This window comes from Diospyros lotus, chromosome 4 (assembly GCF_014633365.1).
Source record: "Diospyros lotus cultivar Yz01 chromosome 4, ASM1463336v1, whole genome shotgun sequence".
In the NCBI taxonomy this organism is placed as follows: Eukaryota; Viridiplantae; Streptophyta; class Magnoliopsida; order Ericales; family Ebenaceae; genus Diospyros; species Diospyros lotus.
Window position 1 is genome coordinate 18,562,039 of NC_068341.1, and position 17,048 is coordinate 18,579,086.

Consider the following 17,048-nt stretch of genomic DNA (forward strand, 5'->3'; position numbering starts at 1 on the left):
TTTACAATTATCATGAATTGCATAATAAGAAATTTTCAAATTACAAAAACAGGACCACAAATGTTCACAAGGTTTGCACTCCTAATCCAGAAACTTAGCTGGTACCTTCCTTCTCTTCTGCCTCTCCTTATTGCAGCTGGCGGCTGGTCTTCTTCCAGGACTGCTTGGTTCTGTGAGATTGGATCAAGCTGGCTGCTATCAATGCCTCCCCCTCAAAATCAAACTTGCACTCAAGTTTGAGATGGGGGTGAAGGGAAATAAACTGTTGGTAGTCCTCCCAGGTTGCTTCTTCCAGAGGTAGTCCCTGCCACTGGACTAGCACCTGTTTCCTCGCCAGACCTTTATGCAACATCACTCTGGTGTTTAGTATAGCAACAGGTTTGTGTCATGTACCGTGGGGGTATAAGGGTGATTTTGTAATAAAATGTAAGTGAGGGGACGAGTTAGGCAAGAGTTAGTTAGCTGCTGAGGGAGTAGTACAAAGTTTGTTGCTACTATTTAAACTTGTACATTCCCTATAGCTGTAATCTGTTACAGCTTATGAGAGAGAATCCCAGCTATATAAGGATTCTCTCCCTTCCGTTATTGGCATTGAGAAATATTATCACTATTCCATTGAATTCTCTCTCTCTACTTCCTTACTCCTCCCTTATTCTTTATGTTTTCTTCTTTCCCCACTCTCTAAATTCCCAAGTCAGTCCCTCGGGACCTGACATTCTGGTATCAGAGCATCCTTCTTGGGCGACGAGCAACCACCATGGCAGACGGGACACGAATGAAGCAGATGGAAACGCAGCTAACGCAGCTACAACAGACGACACAGCCATAGCGGAGGTACAGAACCGAGTGGCATCATTGGAACTATCGATTGGAGCGGGAGTCGATTCCAGAATCGACCAGGCAATGGAACGTTGGAGGATGGAGAGTCGTGAGCAGAACACTCTCTTTCGGGAGCAAATGATGGAACAAATGCAAATGATCGTGCGAATGTTCACTCAACAGCAGCCACTGAGGCTATCTCCTGAATTTCCTCCGCGAGACTGGACGGAGGCCATATTTCCAGGAGTAGGGGTAGAACCTCGACCAAGAGGAGCGTCGGAGTTCGAGTTCGATACGGACACAATGGGAGAAAATGTAAGGGAACGGAGACCCGGAGTAACGGCCCATCGACACCATCCGAACTATCCCACACTGAAGCTTGAGATTCCTTTATTTGAAGGAGAGAATCCGAGATGGTGGTCGAGAAGGTGCGAACGAGTATTCTCCCTATACCAAATTCCAGAACAGCAGAAAGTCACCATGGCTTCAGCTTACCTGAATGATACGGGAGATGCTTGGTATCAAGGGTGGCTCGCGGTCAAGGAAGGGAGCCCTTGGAGTGTGTTCGTAGAAGATTTGTGTGTAAGGTTCGGAGATAAGTGCATGCGGGACATTATCGAAGAGTTTAACAAACGCAAACAAGAAGGAACGATACGGGTATATCAGCAAAAATTCGAGGAGCTTAGATCGCTGATGATGATACATAATCCTCAGCTTTCCGAGGAGTATTACGTCTCGAGCTTTATCAGTGGTCTAGGGGATGAAGTTAGACCCATGGTGAAGATGATGCAACCGCACTCGGTGAAACAGGCAGCCGAGAGTGCAAGGTTACAGGAGATGATCGTTGATGCCATGACCAAGAAACAAAGGAATTCGGCGAAAGGGGTGATCACGGGAGGTTGGCAAGCTGGAAATAGGTTGCCACCCAGAGAAGGTGGTTCCAAGGAAGAGGTGTATTGGCTCTACCGGCCAATAACTCCGCTTCCGCCCAAGGAGGAAGTCTGATGGAGCAGAGGCGCGTAGCTGGCCTATGCTACAAATGTGGAGACAAATATTTCGTAGGCCACAAGTGCAAGAGGCAACTACTGTTGTTGGAAGGGGAAGACGAGGACAAGGAGGAAGAAGAAGAACTTTCGGAAAATGAGAAGGAGGACCAAGGAGAGATTTCGCTGCATGCTTTGAAGGGGGTTAACCATAGTAAGGTTATCAAGGTTGAAGGAAAGGTCAATAGCAATCCGATTATGGTCCTCATCGATAGTGGGAGTACTCACAGCTTCTTGGATGAAGCTGTGGCAAGAAAATTGGGATGTAAGGTCAGTCCTTCATTGCCATTGTCAGTCACAGTAGCGAACGGCAGCAAGGTGTTGAGTCAGTCCGCCTGTAGGGATTTCCATTGGGAGATGAATGGAGAAAAATTTTCAACTGATTTGAGGTTGCTCAAACTAGGAGGCTGTGATGTAGTGCTGGGGGTGGATTGGATGAAGGGAGTCAGTCCAATCAGTTTTGATTTCAACAAAATGGAAGTGACTTTTGAGAAAGATGGCAGCAAGAAGATTCTAACGAGCAAACCAGAGGTGGGAGTATGCAAAATTATCTCGGGTAAGAGGTTACAAAGGATACTCAAGAGCAAGTTATCACAGGTGGCTCATCTATTTTCTATACATACCATGGGTGTTACCCTCGGGGAGGAAGGAGAAGAACTTCAGCGGGCGCGCGCACTGAGCAGCACCACCCGTAGTCCATGGCAGGTACATGAACTTGACTCCCTTAACATACTGTTAATTGATTATAAGGACCTCTTTTCTGAACTAAGTTCCTTACCTCCCGAGCGACCCTATGACCATGCCATTAATCTGAAGCCAAATACTGAACCAGTAAACCTAAGAGCATATTGTTACCCACCCAGACAAAAGACTGAGATAGAAAAACTCATAACAGATATGCTAAAGAAGTCCCTTCTCCAAACCAGCCATAGCCCATTTGCATCACCTGTATTGCTTGTTAAAAAAAAGGATGGGTCATGGAGGTTTTGTGTTGACTACCGTCAACTTAATACTATGACCATCAAGAACAAGTTTCCCATCCCAATTGTGGAAGATCTCCTTGATGAACTAACCAATGCTTCAGTTTTTACCAAGTTAGATCTCCGATCAGGCTATCACCAAATTAGGATGCGGCCTACAGACATTCCTAAGATAGCTTTTACCACTCATCAAGGGCATTATGAATTCCTTGTAATGCCCTTTGGCCTAACCAACGCTCCCGCAACTTTTCAAGCGTTAATGAACAAAATTTTCGAACCATTTTTGCGCAAATTCATCAGTATTCTTTGATGACATTCTAATTTACAGTCCCTCCTTTGCACAACACCTAAGCCACCTGAAAATCACTTTTGAAGTCCTTAGAATCAATAAGCTATATGTTAAGGAGTCAAAGTGTACTTTTGCCAAGCAACAGGTTGAGTATCTTGGGCATATTATTTCCGGTTCAAGGGTAAGCACAAATCCAAGTAAGGTCACTGCCATGGTAAATTGGCCTCGGCCTCAAAATATGAAGGGGTTGAGAGGATTCCTAGGGTTAACCGATACTATCGCCGGTTCGTTAAAGGTTATGGTATAATCAGTCGGCCTCTCACTAACCTACTGAAGAAAGATGGATTCAAGTGGGATGATACGGCTGAGGAGGCTTTCTGCAAACTTAAGCAGGCTATGGGTGAAGTACCCACTCTAGGATTACCTGATTTTAACAAACCGTTCATTTTAGAAACTGACGCCAGCAACAATGGGGTTGGAGCAGTCCTGGTTCAGGACGGTAGACCCATAGCCTTCCTCAGTCAAGCCCTTGCTCCAAGACATCTCGGATTGAGCATATATGAGAAAGAACTGTTGGCAGTGCTAATGGCGGTGGAAAGATGGCGACATTATCTTGAGGGAGGAAGCTTTGTAATCAAGACTGACCATGAGAGCCTCAAATTTTTGTTACAACAAAAGCTGCATACTCAACTACAACGCAAAGGGATGACTAAGCTCATGGGTTTGAATTATGTAATCCAATATAGGAAGGGGAAAGAAAATCTTGCAGCCGATGCTCTATCCAGATGTCTTGAAGAGGGAAGTACAACAGCCATTTCAACCATTGTTCCAGAATGGTGCTAAGAAATCGCTGCTAGTTATCTCTCAAGTGATAAAACCCGAGAACTTTTACAGCAGCTGGCTGTGGATCCTTTATCTAAACCAGGCTACACTTTGAGTAATGGGATGATTAGACACCAAGGGAAGTTGGTGATTGGGGAAGAGGAAGCTCTAAAAAAGAGAATTATAGAGGCACTCCACGCCTCTCCTCTAGGGGACACTCGGGTATTGTGAACACCTATCATCGAGTTAAGCAACTCTTTCGGTGGCCAGGACTCAAGAAGGATGTTATGGAGTTTGTGATTAGGTGTGACACTTGTAGGCGATGCAAACCAGAAAATGTAGCGCCACCTGGATTGCTTCAACCCCTAAATATTCCTGGGGGGCCATGGGAAGATATTTCAATGGATTTTATAGAAGGATTGCCAAAATCAGAAGGCCGAGACTGCATCATGGTAGTTGTGGATCGTTTTATCAAATATGGGCACTTTATGGGACTGATTCATCCATATACTGCCCAGGAGGTTGCCAAAATATTCCTAGACCAAGTATTGAAACTGCATGGAACACCCAAAGCCATAGTTTCTGACCGAGATAAAATTTTTACTAGCCGGCTGTGGAAGGAATTGATGGGGTTGCTGGGAGTAAAACTGAAGATGTCTAGTGCATACCACCCAGAATCTGATGGACAAACCGAAAGGGTTAATCAGTGTTTAGAAATGTATCTCCGGTGTGTTTGTTTCCTTCAACCCAAGACCTGGCACAAATGGTTTCCACTGGCCCAATGGTGGTATAATTCCAGCCACCATTCAGCCATCAAACGGTCCCCATTCGAAGCCCTTTATGGTTACAAACCCCCACTTCTACCAACATTGGCTGATCACTCAACAGTGGCATCCCTAGACGTATACTTACAGCAACGGCAGCAAGCTTTGCAGGAGATTAAGGAAGAGTTGGCTACTTCTCAAAATCGGATGAAACAATTTGCTGACAAAAGGAGGAGTGAAAGAGAATTTCAGGTTGGTGATGTTGTGTATCTTAAGCTGAAACCAGGACACCTAAGGTCACTACTTCGCAATCCCAGCTCTAAATTGCATCCAAAGTTCTATGGACCTTTCCCAGTGTTTGCAAGAATAGAATCAGTCGCTTACCATTTGCAATTACCAGAGGGATCCAATATACACCCAGTTTTTCATATCTCCCTTCTCAAGAAAGCAGTAGGGGCACAACCAGCAAGCTCTATCCTACCAAACCTTCCCCACATTGAAGCTCCTCTCCGGGAACCTATAGCTATACTGGATAAAAGAGTAATTTACAGACAAGGTGCGCCAATTACTCAAGTCCTCATCAAATGGACTGATCATCACTTCAAAGATAACACGTGGGAGTATCTGCCGGACATTCTGAACCAGTTTCCGCTAGTGGCCAGCGTTCTCCATATTTCTTGTGGACAAGAAATGTTTTGATGGGCGGGGTAATGTCATGTACCGTGGGGGTATAAGGGTGATTTTGTAATAAAATGTAAGTGAGGGACGAGTTAGGCAAGAGTTAGTTAGCTGCTGAGGGAGTAGTACAAAGTTTGTTGCTGCTATTCAAACTTGTACATTCCCTATAGCTGTAATCTGTTACAGCTTGTGAGAGAGAATCCCAGCTATATAAGGATTCTCTCCCTTCCGTTATTGGCATTGAGAAATATTATCACTATTCCATTGAATTCTCTCTCTCTACTTCCTTACTCCTCCCTTATTCTTTCTGTTTTCTCCTTTCCACTCTCTAAATTCCTAAGTCAGTCCCTCGGGACCTGACAGTTTGATGAGGGGTTTGTTGCCATAATGGTCCTCTGGTAGTTGTTGGGTTTGCTCAGTAGGTAGTATCCCATGGAGGGGTTTATTTAAGGACACATTGAAGACAGTGAATTTGGGAGCTTGATGGAAGATGGAGTTTGTAAGCTACTTGTTGAATCGGAGAACTTGAGAGAGAGAAACTCTAGTTGGAGGAAATAAATTCCTCACTCAAACAATAGATTGTACACCTATATATATTAATACTAAATGACTCGTGACATAAGCTAATCCTAATGATATAAGCCATGCCATAAAGATAAATCTCACACTCCTCAAGATGGAACATATATATCATATGTGTCAAGCTTGTTACAAATGTAGTTTATCTGAGGGCGCGTGGGGGCGTTGTTGTAGAAGACAATTATGAGGAAGGAGGCGGTGATGATGGCAGATCGACGATGCAGTGGTGATGCGAGATCTGTGTAATGCACAAGATCCGAAGAAGAGGTTGCGAGATCTGAGAGTCGTGCTAGAAGGAGAAACAAGCGTGATATCTAAGCTCGTGCTGACAATCAACTAAGGAGATGACGCTGACAGAGAAGAGGTGGACCGGTGATGGAAAGAATGGGTCAACAGTGGCGTCAGAGGGATAGATCGACAGTGAGAGGTTGTGAGCAGATGACGAGGGATTGACGACTGGAGATGATAGATTGATGGTCAGATATCAGAAATGATGGCCGGATCTAAAGGATTGACGGTCGGATTTGAGGGATTGACGACCAGATTTGAGAAATGATGGCCAGATTTGAAGACTGATGGTTCGATCTGAGGTTCGATAACCAGATTTGATGGATTGACGGTTGGATCTGAACTGTGACGGCTGGAGAAGCCACTCATGAAGGCCGGCGAGAGATCTGAAGGCAGCAGATCTGTTGTGGGCAGATTTGAAGGTCGTTGGACAGCGGCAAATCTAAATTGTAGAAGATCAATTGGAGGCTACGGATCTAGAGGCGACAACAATTTGGAGAGTGGTTGGTGGGAAGTGGTGCTGTAGGAAGAAGACTACGATGGAATAGCGGTGATGGCGGTGAAGGAGCGGTGACGATGTCCGATCGGCGGAAGGCCGATGGTGGATTGGCTTGGGCTCTGTGGTCACTCGAACAGATCTGATGATTGTGCGATGGATTTGAAGATTGCGTGAATGAATCTGATGATTGCGCGATGCTACGAACATGCGATGGCTGTGAAGCTTTGCACAGTTGGAGGCTGTACGACAATGGGGTCAACGGCCGCGAGCGCGGTCTGTGATGGCCGTTAGGCAGTTGGAGGCTGGGGAGGAAGCGGCTACTGCTGGAGAGAAGGCCAGAGGTGCAGGGAACGCATGCCGGAGCTGGTGGAGGAGACTGGCAGTGGCATGGCTGAGGCAGCATTGGGGCAGCAAGTAGGCGCGGTGGAGCTGTGGCTGCAACTAGGGTTTGTATGGTGGCTCTGATACCGTGTTGAATCAAAGAACTTGAGAGAGAGAAACCCTAGTTGGAGGAAATAAATTCCTCACTCAAACAACAGATTGTACACCTATATATACTAATACTAAATGGGTCATGACATAAGCCATGACATAAAAATAAATCTCACACTACTGAACCAATTCTTTTGTCAATGTGGTAGGCCCATAGTATTTGGCGCTAAGTTTGTGGTGCCCCCTGTGAGCCACAGAATGCTGCTTGTAGGGTTAAAGCTTCACCCATACCCAATCCCTTGCAGAGAACTGTACTGCTCTCTTATGTTTGTCATACTGCTCTTTCATGGCTTGTTGAGCTCTTTGAAGGTTTGTTTTTAGTGTGTGTAGCAGGTTAGTCCTTTGGAGTGAAACCTGTTCAGCTGCCTCCAACATTGTGCCATTCTTCACATAATCCACTAGTCCTGGTTGTTCTCTCCCAAATAGGGCCTGGTAGGGAGTCATCTTGATAGCTGACTGGTAGGAGGTGTTGTACCAAAGTTCAGTCCATGGTAGTAGCTACACCCAATCTGTAGTGACCTCATTGATATAGGATCTGAGGTAGAACTCTAGAATTCTGTTGGTTACATTTGTTTGTCCATTGGATTGAGGGTGATATGATAAACTATAGTGCAAGTAAGTTCCACTTTGTTTGAAAAGTGCTTGCCAGAATTTACTGAGAAACAAGTGGTTCCTGTCACTGACTATACTTTTAGGGAAGCCATGGACCTTAATCACTATTTGGATAAAGACTTGGGGCACCTTATGGTTGTGTAGTGTTTTGGAAGAGGTCCAAAGTGGGCAAACTTGCTAAGCTTGGAAATGGGGCCCAGACCTGCATTGCCTCAATTTTCTTTGGGTCAGGTTACACTCAAGAGGGATGTGTGCAAGACTGCCTTCAGAAGATGGGCAACATTGGAGGAACACTTTTTATTCAATGGAGTAGAGTACAAGCAGAATAATAAGACTAGCAGCTCTCTCTCTCTTAATGGAAGAACAAGAAAACCCTGGGAAATACCCTATTGGGCCTAAGCCCCATAATGAATAAAAAACCCCCAAAAAAACAGAAATAACCTATAACACAAAAGGCTTGAACTTGTCCTTGTGGAGCTTAGCTAGGCCAAAGGCCTGTGTCAGGGTAGTGGGTTGGTGAGATACTACTCTCTGGATCTCTGGTTTCAATCCAGCTATAAAACTACTTGTCAGGAAATCCGGGGGTAATCCAACCACCTTAGTTGATAAGGCCTCAAACTTAGCCTGGTAGTCCAGCACAGAGTGTTTGAACTAATCTTGACAGCCCCTCTAGTTTCATCATAGGCAGTTGGGCCAAACCTGTTATTATGGAGTTCTCAAACTCTGCCTAGATGCTCGGTTGCTATACTGCATCCATTGGAACAAACTATCAGTTGGCCTCCATGTGAAAAGAAAACCAGATCTAGCTTCAATTCTTCAGGAATAGCATAGAAGTTGAAGTACTTATGAATTTTGAAGATCCACTCTGATGGATCCTGGCCATCAGACCAGGGACTTTCCACAAGGATAGATGGAGGAATTCCCGAATCTGCAAAGTTGCCAATCTCAATCTGATGTAGAGCAAATAAATTCCCATTTAGATTTGGATTCATTGGTGCTTCTGGAGCAGGCCCATGAGAAGAAGATGCTCTGGTCACAGTAGCATTGGGATCTGTGGTTCAGATCTCAGGTTGAATTGGGTTGTTGGGGTCTGTGTCATCCAGTTGAAGAGCAGTGGGAAGCTCTCCTGGACTTGTATCTGTAATTGCACCACTCTGTTATCAATAGTAGCCTTGCGAGACTGCACTTATGCCAGAATTCGATTCTTTGTATTAGTTTGTAGAGATTGCACCTCTGCCAGGATTGAATTTCTTATCTTTGCACACTGCAACTGGACCTTCTCCATGATCAGACACAGGTGCTTGCTCCGTTCAGTGGCCTTAATAGCATACCTTATGCCATGGCGTCATAGATCAGGTTGCATCTCCGAAAGCATCATTGATAGGAATTCACTGAGTTGACAGTGATCACCCCTGAGAATAGGGAAGAAATAGGAGAAGGAAAGTGATGAGAACAGAGAGTTGAGAGAAGAAGAGAATTATCTGGAAATTGGATGCATGATCCTTCTATTTCTTAGGTTCCTCCTCATATCTCCTTTACATTTTAGCGCCAAAATGATCGCATGGTTCCTCTCATGGCCATGTGCTGTTTTCTATTATTCATGCTAGAGTTTACAATTATCACAAGTTGCATAATAGGAATTTGACAATTACAAAAACAGGACCACAAACGTTCACAAGGTTTGAACTTCTAATCCAGCAACCTAGCTGGTACCTTCCTTTCTCTTCTGCCTCTTCGTATTGCAGCTGGTGGCTGGTCTTCTTCTTCCAGGACTTCTTGGTTCTATGAGGTTGAATCAAGCTGGCTGCTGTCAATATCTTTTGTTGAAAGAGAGCTTTGGTGCAACGGTAAGGGTGCTCCATTGTGACCTGGAGGTCACAGGTCCAAGTCAAGAAACAATCTATTTTCTAAGGGTAAGGTTGTACGACCCGGAGGTCATAGGTTCAAGTCAGGAAACAACCTCTTTTCTAACTGAGGGTAAGGTTGTGTACAATTGACTTTTCCTAGGGCTTGTAATGCAGGAGTGCACTGGATTCACCTTTTATGTCTTCCTTTATCTTCTCCACCTGGCATCCCTTGCCCCCTAGAATTTAAATTCAACCTCATTTCATCGTCAAAAGGCGCCACCTTGTAATCTCATCAATTTGTTTGTTCTTAGACCCATCTTGCTTAATTTTACCATGCATCCATCATGTGGTTTATCTCTTCTCTATTGTATTAATTTTTCCAACATGATGTTTCTTGATTGTTCACATTATATAATGGCACCTCCACTGAATGGATCCTAAGGGAGTACTTAGTAGTAAATATATAAAAGATCACTTGGAAATTAAATCCATCCATGGTTTTAATATGTAGGTAAGCTATGCCATTGGGGCTCTGTATTATCTCTGCAATGCTTCAAACAAGGAAGGGATATTGAGGCCTGAGGTGGTGGATGTCATGAAAAGGTATGCTGCAGCTGGTGCAGTTAGTGTAACCTTCAGCAATCTGGCTCAGGCATTTCTAGATAAACACTGCTGTGAACTCCAGTAACTCCAAAGCCTTCTTTCGAGCAATCCGTTATCCAGTCAATGACAAAGGCAGTCTTTCTCCTCCCTTCATACTTTGTATTAAATTGGTTTTGTATAGTTTGATTTGCTTTAATAAGCACTATTATTTGCTTTCTTATTCAACAGCCTTAAACATATATAATTGCTAGCATAACATTAAATGTGGAAAAAATGGGTTCACAATCTCATCTTATGGAAAGAATTGTACCATCATCTCAATGCTTTTCACGTCCCATCTACCTTTTGTTCTGGAATATTGGGACGGGCTAGATTGAGGCCATTTTTGCATGAAAAATGTTTAAATGAAAATGACGCTTTTTTTTTTTTTTCTGTTAACGTTCTCCATAATTTTCAGCTTTCCAAATTATCTCTTATCTTGAAGACAGGGAAAGGGTATCTTTAGACTTCCTACTGTAAAACATTAACATTCTTGATCAATGGCGTTTGTATAGCATTTGTATAATACCATTCTCTTGGCTAGGTATTGGCATGGCAGCTGGATCGGGGTAGATTTTTCTTCATTGGGCGTTGCAGAGTACCATTTCCTTAAGAATAAATTGCAGTCAGCACCTCCAAGGTTTCACTAAATTATTATTGTGTATCTCGTGTTCCGAAAATTACGTAAACCTTTCTTATGTTAAACAGATGATAAGAAATCTATGCAAATATATAAAATGCCAAGGATATCCAAAGCAACGTAAATTTAATTGGAGTGTAATCTTATACAACTTTAAAACAGTAGTAGTGAATGTAAGTTTTGAAATACGAAAAATATTTCTTGTATTCATACCAAATTTTAGGGTGTGTTTTGGTTTGAGCAGAGTCCACCTCTATGCAATCCGTGTGTCAAATGAGAACTTTTGTGCACAGCCCATTGTTAAGCCCAGAGCATCCATCAATTACATAGTTAAAGATCAATTAGAGAGCTGACCAGGAGCCAGCTTATTTATACAGTGATGGTTCAAACACTGCCCAAAATACAAGGGAAAACCAACCAGCCAACACCCCTTAGAATTCTGCTGCAGCTGCCTCCTCTTCCACTTCAACAACGGATGCCAAGGGCGGATTTGCAGGCGGACTAGCTGCATTAATCGCAGAACAATTCACTCGAATCTCGCCTTCTGTTCCTGTCAACACTTGCATCTGGCCCATCTTGATCATCCCTTCAACGAACTTCTGAATGAACAGGTCCTGGTCGGCCGCGAAGCTCTCGACAATGTCCCGAGTCCGATTATCGGTGTACAGATCTTGGTCAGAGGTGAACAGGCCCTCTCTGTTCACGAGATCCACGAAGTATTGGTTGTCGAATACGTTAGGAGTTCTGATGTCCAGGACGGTGGCATTGGTGGAGTTGAGGACCGGGCACACGGCCTTGAGGGTGTCGGCGTAGGTTGAGTTCATGGTGGGGTCCTGGGTGGGGTAGAGACGGTCATCGAAGGCAGAGCAGTGGCCCTGCCCGATGGTGTGGCCGCCGGAGAGGGCCACAAGGTCAGTGGCACTGAGGTTGTTGGAGGCGAACGTGGAGAGGAGGACCGTGGTGTTGTCTGATGGGGCCGGGATGCTCGCCAGGGTCTCGTCTCTAGTGGCGTAGCTGAGGCTATCCCTTCTCCCCAGTGGAATTGGGTAGTCTGGTCCGCCTGACTGCAATTTTTATTTTATTTTTTATAAAATAAACAAACATATGCCTTCTTTCAGAGATAATAGTTTGGTTAAAAGTATTCGCTTTGTTGAAAGTGTAACATAAAATTATGGAGGTGATTTTGGGAGGGGTAGATGGGTGGTTACCAACCAGGTAGACAGAGTCGCGAGCAGCGATAGTGACGATGTCAGTGCAGGAGACGACGCAGGTTCCACATTGTTGCTGGATGAGTTGGTGGAGGTCGTTAATGATCCTGAATGACTCATTCCTTAGACTTTGGTTTGGGGTTGCGCTCTTCTCGTTTGGACCACGGAATGATCCATCTATCAACACTGATCCGTCACATCCCTACACCCAGCACCAAGTAAATGCTTGCATTGATTGGCTTATAACCATTTATTTGTACTAAATGGTTACCATCCCATCCCGTCCCGTCCCATGTAGTAAAAGTCTACCTTTTGTTTAGTTTGCTTTTAAAAACAATGACAACTTGTCTCAAGAGTGTTTGAAACCAATTTTCTTCTGAATTAAGCAACGATTGATTTCTTGCGATATGTTGGGTTGCAGTTTTCAAAATTTTTGTTTCACATTTGAAATTAAAGGTCATAATTTTGATGAGATTATCAATTATAGCAAACTTTAGAAAGTATTATTTTGAATTTTTAATTTTATATCAAATGTAGATAACATCATGATGCATTAAACTTCAAAAAAGTTACGATCTACACTTAATTGCACAAAACATGTCCTTTTTTTAACTGTGGCCACCCAAAACATGCTTCCCATTTTGGATAATAAACGAAATGAAAACAAAACCCAAAACAAAAATTTCAAAAAGAAAAAATAAATAAATAAATTGATGTAGCTTCTTAACAATGAACTGCAAAAAAAAAAAAAAAAAAAGCTACCCATTAAAATAATTTAAATTTAAGAGGAAAAAAACAAGGAAATGAAAAGAAAGTCTACCTGGACAAAGCAGTCGTGGAAGTGTAGCCGGAGCAAGCCGGCTGCCTGGCCGATGTCCTGAGCGAAGACCTGGGCGAGCTCCGTCCTGATAATGGACTCCAAGTCGGGGCAGCTGCTCTCGTAGAAACCCCATTCCAGACCTTCCAACAAAGGCGGCAGCGTCTGCAACTGTAGAGCCTCAGCTTGCTGCTGCTGGAAGCAGACGAAGCAATTCAAAGACGAAAACAGCAGAGCAGCCAACACCGCCACCTCCACCGCCATGGCAGCTTTTCCACAGCCTGGTAAGCTATACATATCTAAATGTAAAATGCTCAAAAGATAAAAAGGGGGCTGGCTGGCTTTGCCTGCGTTGCGTGTGCTGGCCACAGCACAAACTGGTCATCGACTCATCGCGGTGTGGGTCTTATATCCGTTGTTTGGACTCTTCTCAATAATGGAGGAGAGAGCTCACAATGAGGATCACGTGCTTCTTTCGTTTGCTCCACTCCACTCCTTTTAGGGGCTAAATCAGTCTTTCTCCCCTATTTATACATCTAAAGATTTATCTTGCTAGTTAGTTTCATGTATAATAAAATCTTACTTGTACACAAATCACGAATCTAGTATCATTTTTTGAGAAAAGTTTGTGTTTTGGAGTAAAAAAACAAATAAATAAAAATGAACTCAAGTTTGTGGATCCTCATAATTATTTCTAAGGGAAATTTCACAAAAACAGTACCCACGTTTTCAATGAGTTGCTAGAGTTTTTATGTTCCAAAAATTCAATTATTAAACAAAATTTTAAGGCTTTATCTTATCACAATGAAATTACAAACCAAGTTACCACAAAATAACTTTTTTAGGGGCTCAAGAAAGTTTCACAAAAACAGTATGCAATTCTCAAACGTTAACCTCAGAAGGGGACTACCCTCAGAAGGGGGACTCTGAGGCTCAAGTTAGCCTCGACAGAGAGCAAAAATCGTCGGGAAACCACAAATGAAGATAAGACGCAGCCTGCTACGAGTAACGGAACAGACGAGTAAAATGAGAAAATAGGGGAGAAGCTTAACCACCCTTGGATATTTATGAGTTCCGAGTTGGGTTCTCTCAAATGAACTGAATCTAAGCTCGACTTGAATCCGCTGGCAACTGTTGGGCTGGGTTTCCTCCTTCTTGGAGATGGCCCATTAGTTACTACTTAATCATTAATTAATAAAATAAAACCCATATGAGTTAGGCTTAAATCAAATATCTAGGGTTTTTTTGTCCTAAAAAGTATTAAGTATTAAAGGGTTTTAACCCTTTCTAATGTTGTGGCCATACACACCAAGAAAAAATGAGAAGAAAAGTGCAGAATTTTAAAACAGATGTGCAGTCTGGTTTTGATTAAGAGGCTCTATGGGGTTCCATTCGTCATTTGATTTGGCTGAAATTTAGTTAGTGTGTTCACAATGCACGACTCTACAATCTGAACGATAGAGATCAGTTTTGGAGTTCTTTGTTAACAAGTTTTTACAGTAATTGTTGAGTTTCCTAGATGAGATCTCTCATATTTCTTATTGTAATTGTTTGATTTCAAGAATGGTTATTTTTGAGGAGATATTATTATGTGTCGCTAGTTATTGACACCGAGAGAAAAAACTTTCGTGTATTCCCATTATTTGTTTGATAGTAGAAGATTTGAGTGAACTTTGGTCCTGTGGCTTTTATTCCTTGCATTGAGGGGATTTTTCATGTAATTTTTTTGGTGTTCTTGTAATTAATTGATTGTTGCACTTATTTCATAATATTCTATATATGCTTGTTTTTCATATACAAAGATAAAGAATAAAATATTTAACTATCATTATATTAAGTTATTGATTTGACGCAGCGAATTGGATTTGGGCTCTACTCTATCTCTGAGCTTTTAAAATTACAGCATCATTCGCTGTATCAAGGAAAAAGGAAAAGTTTTATAGTGAAAAATAGTAAGCATCTAAATTATAAATAGGTTATTGGAGGATAAACACAAATACATGGAATATAAATCAAGGAAAATATTCCTTTTTACCAGTTAGGTGCATGGGTCAAAATATCAAAGGCAAACTTGCTTCTAAGTGGCCCTTGTCTCGTGTCTCGTCCAATATTGTTCGGACTTTGATCATGAAAAGCTTTGTCTTCTTACCAAACTGACTGACTTGTGTAAATTTCACGTATGAGGCTATTTGTATAGTTTAATTGATCATTTGATTGATTTGTCAATTAAATTAAAGTAGTGATGAGATCAAGTTAAGGATGAAATCAAATAATTAATGATGGGATTAAATAGTATCCTATTACATTTCTTAAATAAGATTATTTGAGGTTATAACAATTATACGTGTGGTGCACAAAAATGTGAATGAGATATTACTCGGAAATACATGATAAATAATGAATTTTTCCATTATTATTGATGTGCCCAAAAAAAGGTACCCGCCTGAGGTAAGCCTTAAAGGAGAAAGCCCAGAGAAGAAATCCTATGAGGCATTTCTAACCAAGTAGTCGCCAGGAAACCCTAACTAGAAGCCTTTCCTTAGTACCCCCTAGGAGACCTTTTTAGTAGTCTCTCTCGGTTTCCAAAGATATGGTCTCTAAGGGACTTTTAGAGTTATGATTCGTTAAAAATGCGCCAACTCACCTTTGATATCTTTAATTAAAAATTTGGAATAAATGATATCAAAAAAGATGAATGCTCTTCCACCTGTCAACTTCAATCTCTATAAATAGGGAGTGATCTATTCGACCAAAATACAATCAGAATTCTATTGAGACTACACTTTTACTGCTAAGATTGCATCTTCTTCCAGTGGAACTAATTTAAGCACTGAAGGGCTCTGAAGGAAACACCCACCCTTCTAATTGTCTTCTGTTTTATAACTCTCTCAAAGATCGATAAAAGATTTTTTTATAATTATAAATTTATTATTGTATTTTGTCAATATCATATGTGAAAACTAGATCTAAAAGTCAAAACAAAATAACAATAGCCAGAACGAGAAATGTTGCAAATCGACAAAGTCAAGAAAGACTTGAAGTCTAGTCCTCAGAAACTTGCTAAGACCTTAGTAGACCGTCCTAGTAGGTCTCCCGGGGACACAGTCACCTAGATACTCCCAAAGGCACTGGGAGACTTTTTTTTTTTTTTTTTATCGAACGATAAATGTATAAAGAACAAAAGAAACTGTACAAGTACACTGGGCATACCCAGGGATACAATCATTGACCCAAAGAGAGGGCCTCAAAATGAATCAAAACATGAGGATACAAAGAAAAAGTGACTCTGTATACTTGTGTTTTGATCCTACAAATGACAGTGTCAATACAAGGCCTATGGTCTTCAAAAATCTTCCTATTCCTGGTGTTCCAAAGATAGTAAACGGTGCAGGCAAGAGCAATCTTCTTGACCTTGGCTTGCCACGACGATCCTCGAGCTTCCTTCTTTAACCACTTTAAAGCACTAGGAATGGTGCTCATGAGCCTCGATATGCCCAGCCATTCACGGATAATGCCCCAAATAGATGAGCTGAAAGGGCATTAGAAGAAAAGATGGCTGTTGGTCTCCACAACAGTCCCACAAAGAATGCAGTTTCTGTCAATATCAAGATAGAGCAACTTGTCCCTCATAAGCAGCCTTGATTTGGCAGCAAGCCAAAGGGCAAAAGCATGCTTTGGAACAACACTCGGGTGCCACACATTAGATGCCCAGACCCTCAAAAGGCCTTTGTCACGGAAATAATTATAGGCGGATGAGATGGAAAAACGATCATTGTTGGTCCAACAAGATAACCGAGATATGGCAGCATCATTTGACCTAGCTTCCAGCAAAATTTTGTCCCTGATCCAGCGGAGTTTCTTGAGAAGAGGGGAGTCATCCCTTCTGCCGGACCAAGCCCAAACGGATTGCCCCTTAAGATATTCATGGGAGACCCACTGGACCCATAGGGAATCTTTCTTTTGATGGATGTCCCATAGAGTTCTAGCAAGAAGAGCAAGGTTCCACACCTTGATATCCTTGAATCCGAG

General features: G+C 42.4%; 2 protein-coding genes across 4 annotated transcripts in view; one reads left to right on the forward strand and one right to left on the reverse strand.

The window, feature by feature from the left end:
• LOC127799559 (uncharacterized) overlaps window positions 1-10,630 on the forward strand; it is a 26,169-nt gene extending 15,539 nt beyond the window's left edge. For all 3 annotated transcript variants that reach the window (XM_052333696.1, XM_052333695.1, XM_052333697.1), the window contains exon 7: window positions 10,224-10,630. In XM_052333696.1, coding sequence (XP_052189656.1) covers window positions 10,224-10,400 — 177 coding nt within the window. In that variant the 3' untranslated portion in view covers window positions 10,401-10,630. The remainder of the gene's footprint in view (window positions 1-10,223) is intronic.
• A 636-nt stretch (window positions 10,631-11,266) lies between these two features.
• On the reverse strand, window positions 11,267-13,409 carry LOC127799558 (peroxidase 12-like). The gene is made up of 3 exons (XM_052333694.1): window positions 13,023-13,409; window positions 12,207-12,404; window positions 11,267-12,058 (listed from the first exon to the last, which is right to left on the reverse strand). Exons 1-3 carry the CDS (start codon window positions 13,314-13,316, stop codon window positions 11,426-11,428), a joined length of 1,125 nt encoding a protein of 374 aa, XP_052189654.1. The 5' UTR covers window positions 13,317-13,409; the 3' UTR covers window positions 11,267-11,425.
• Window positions 13,410-17,048: the final 3,639 nt, after the last annotated feature.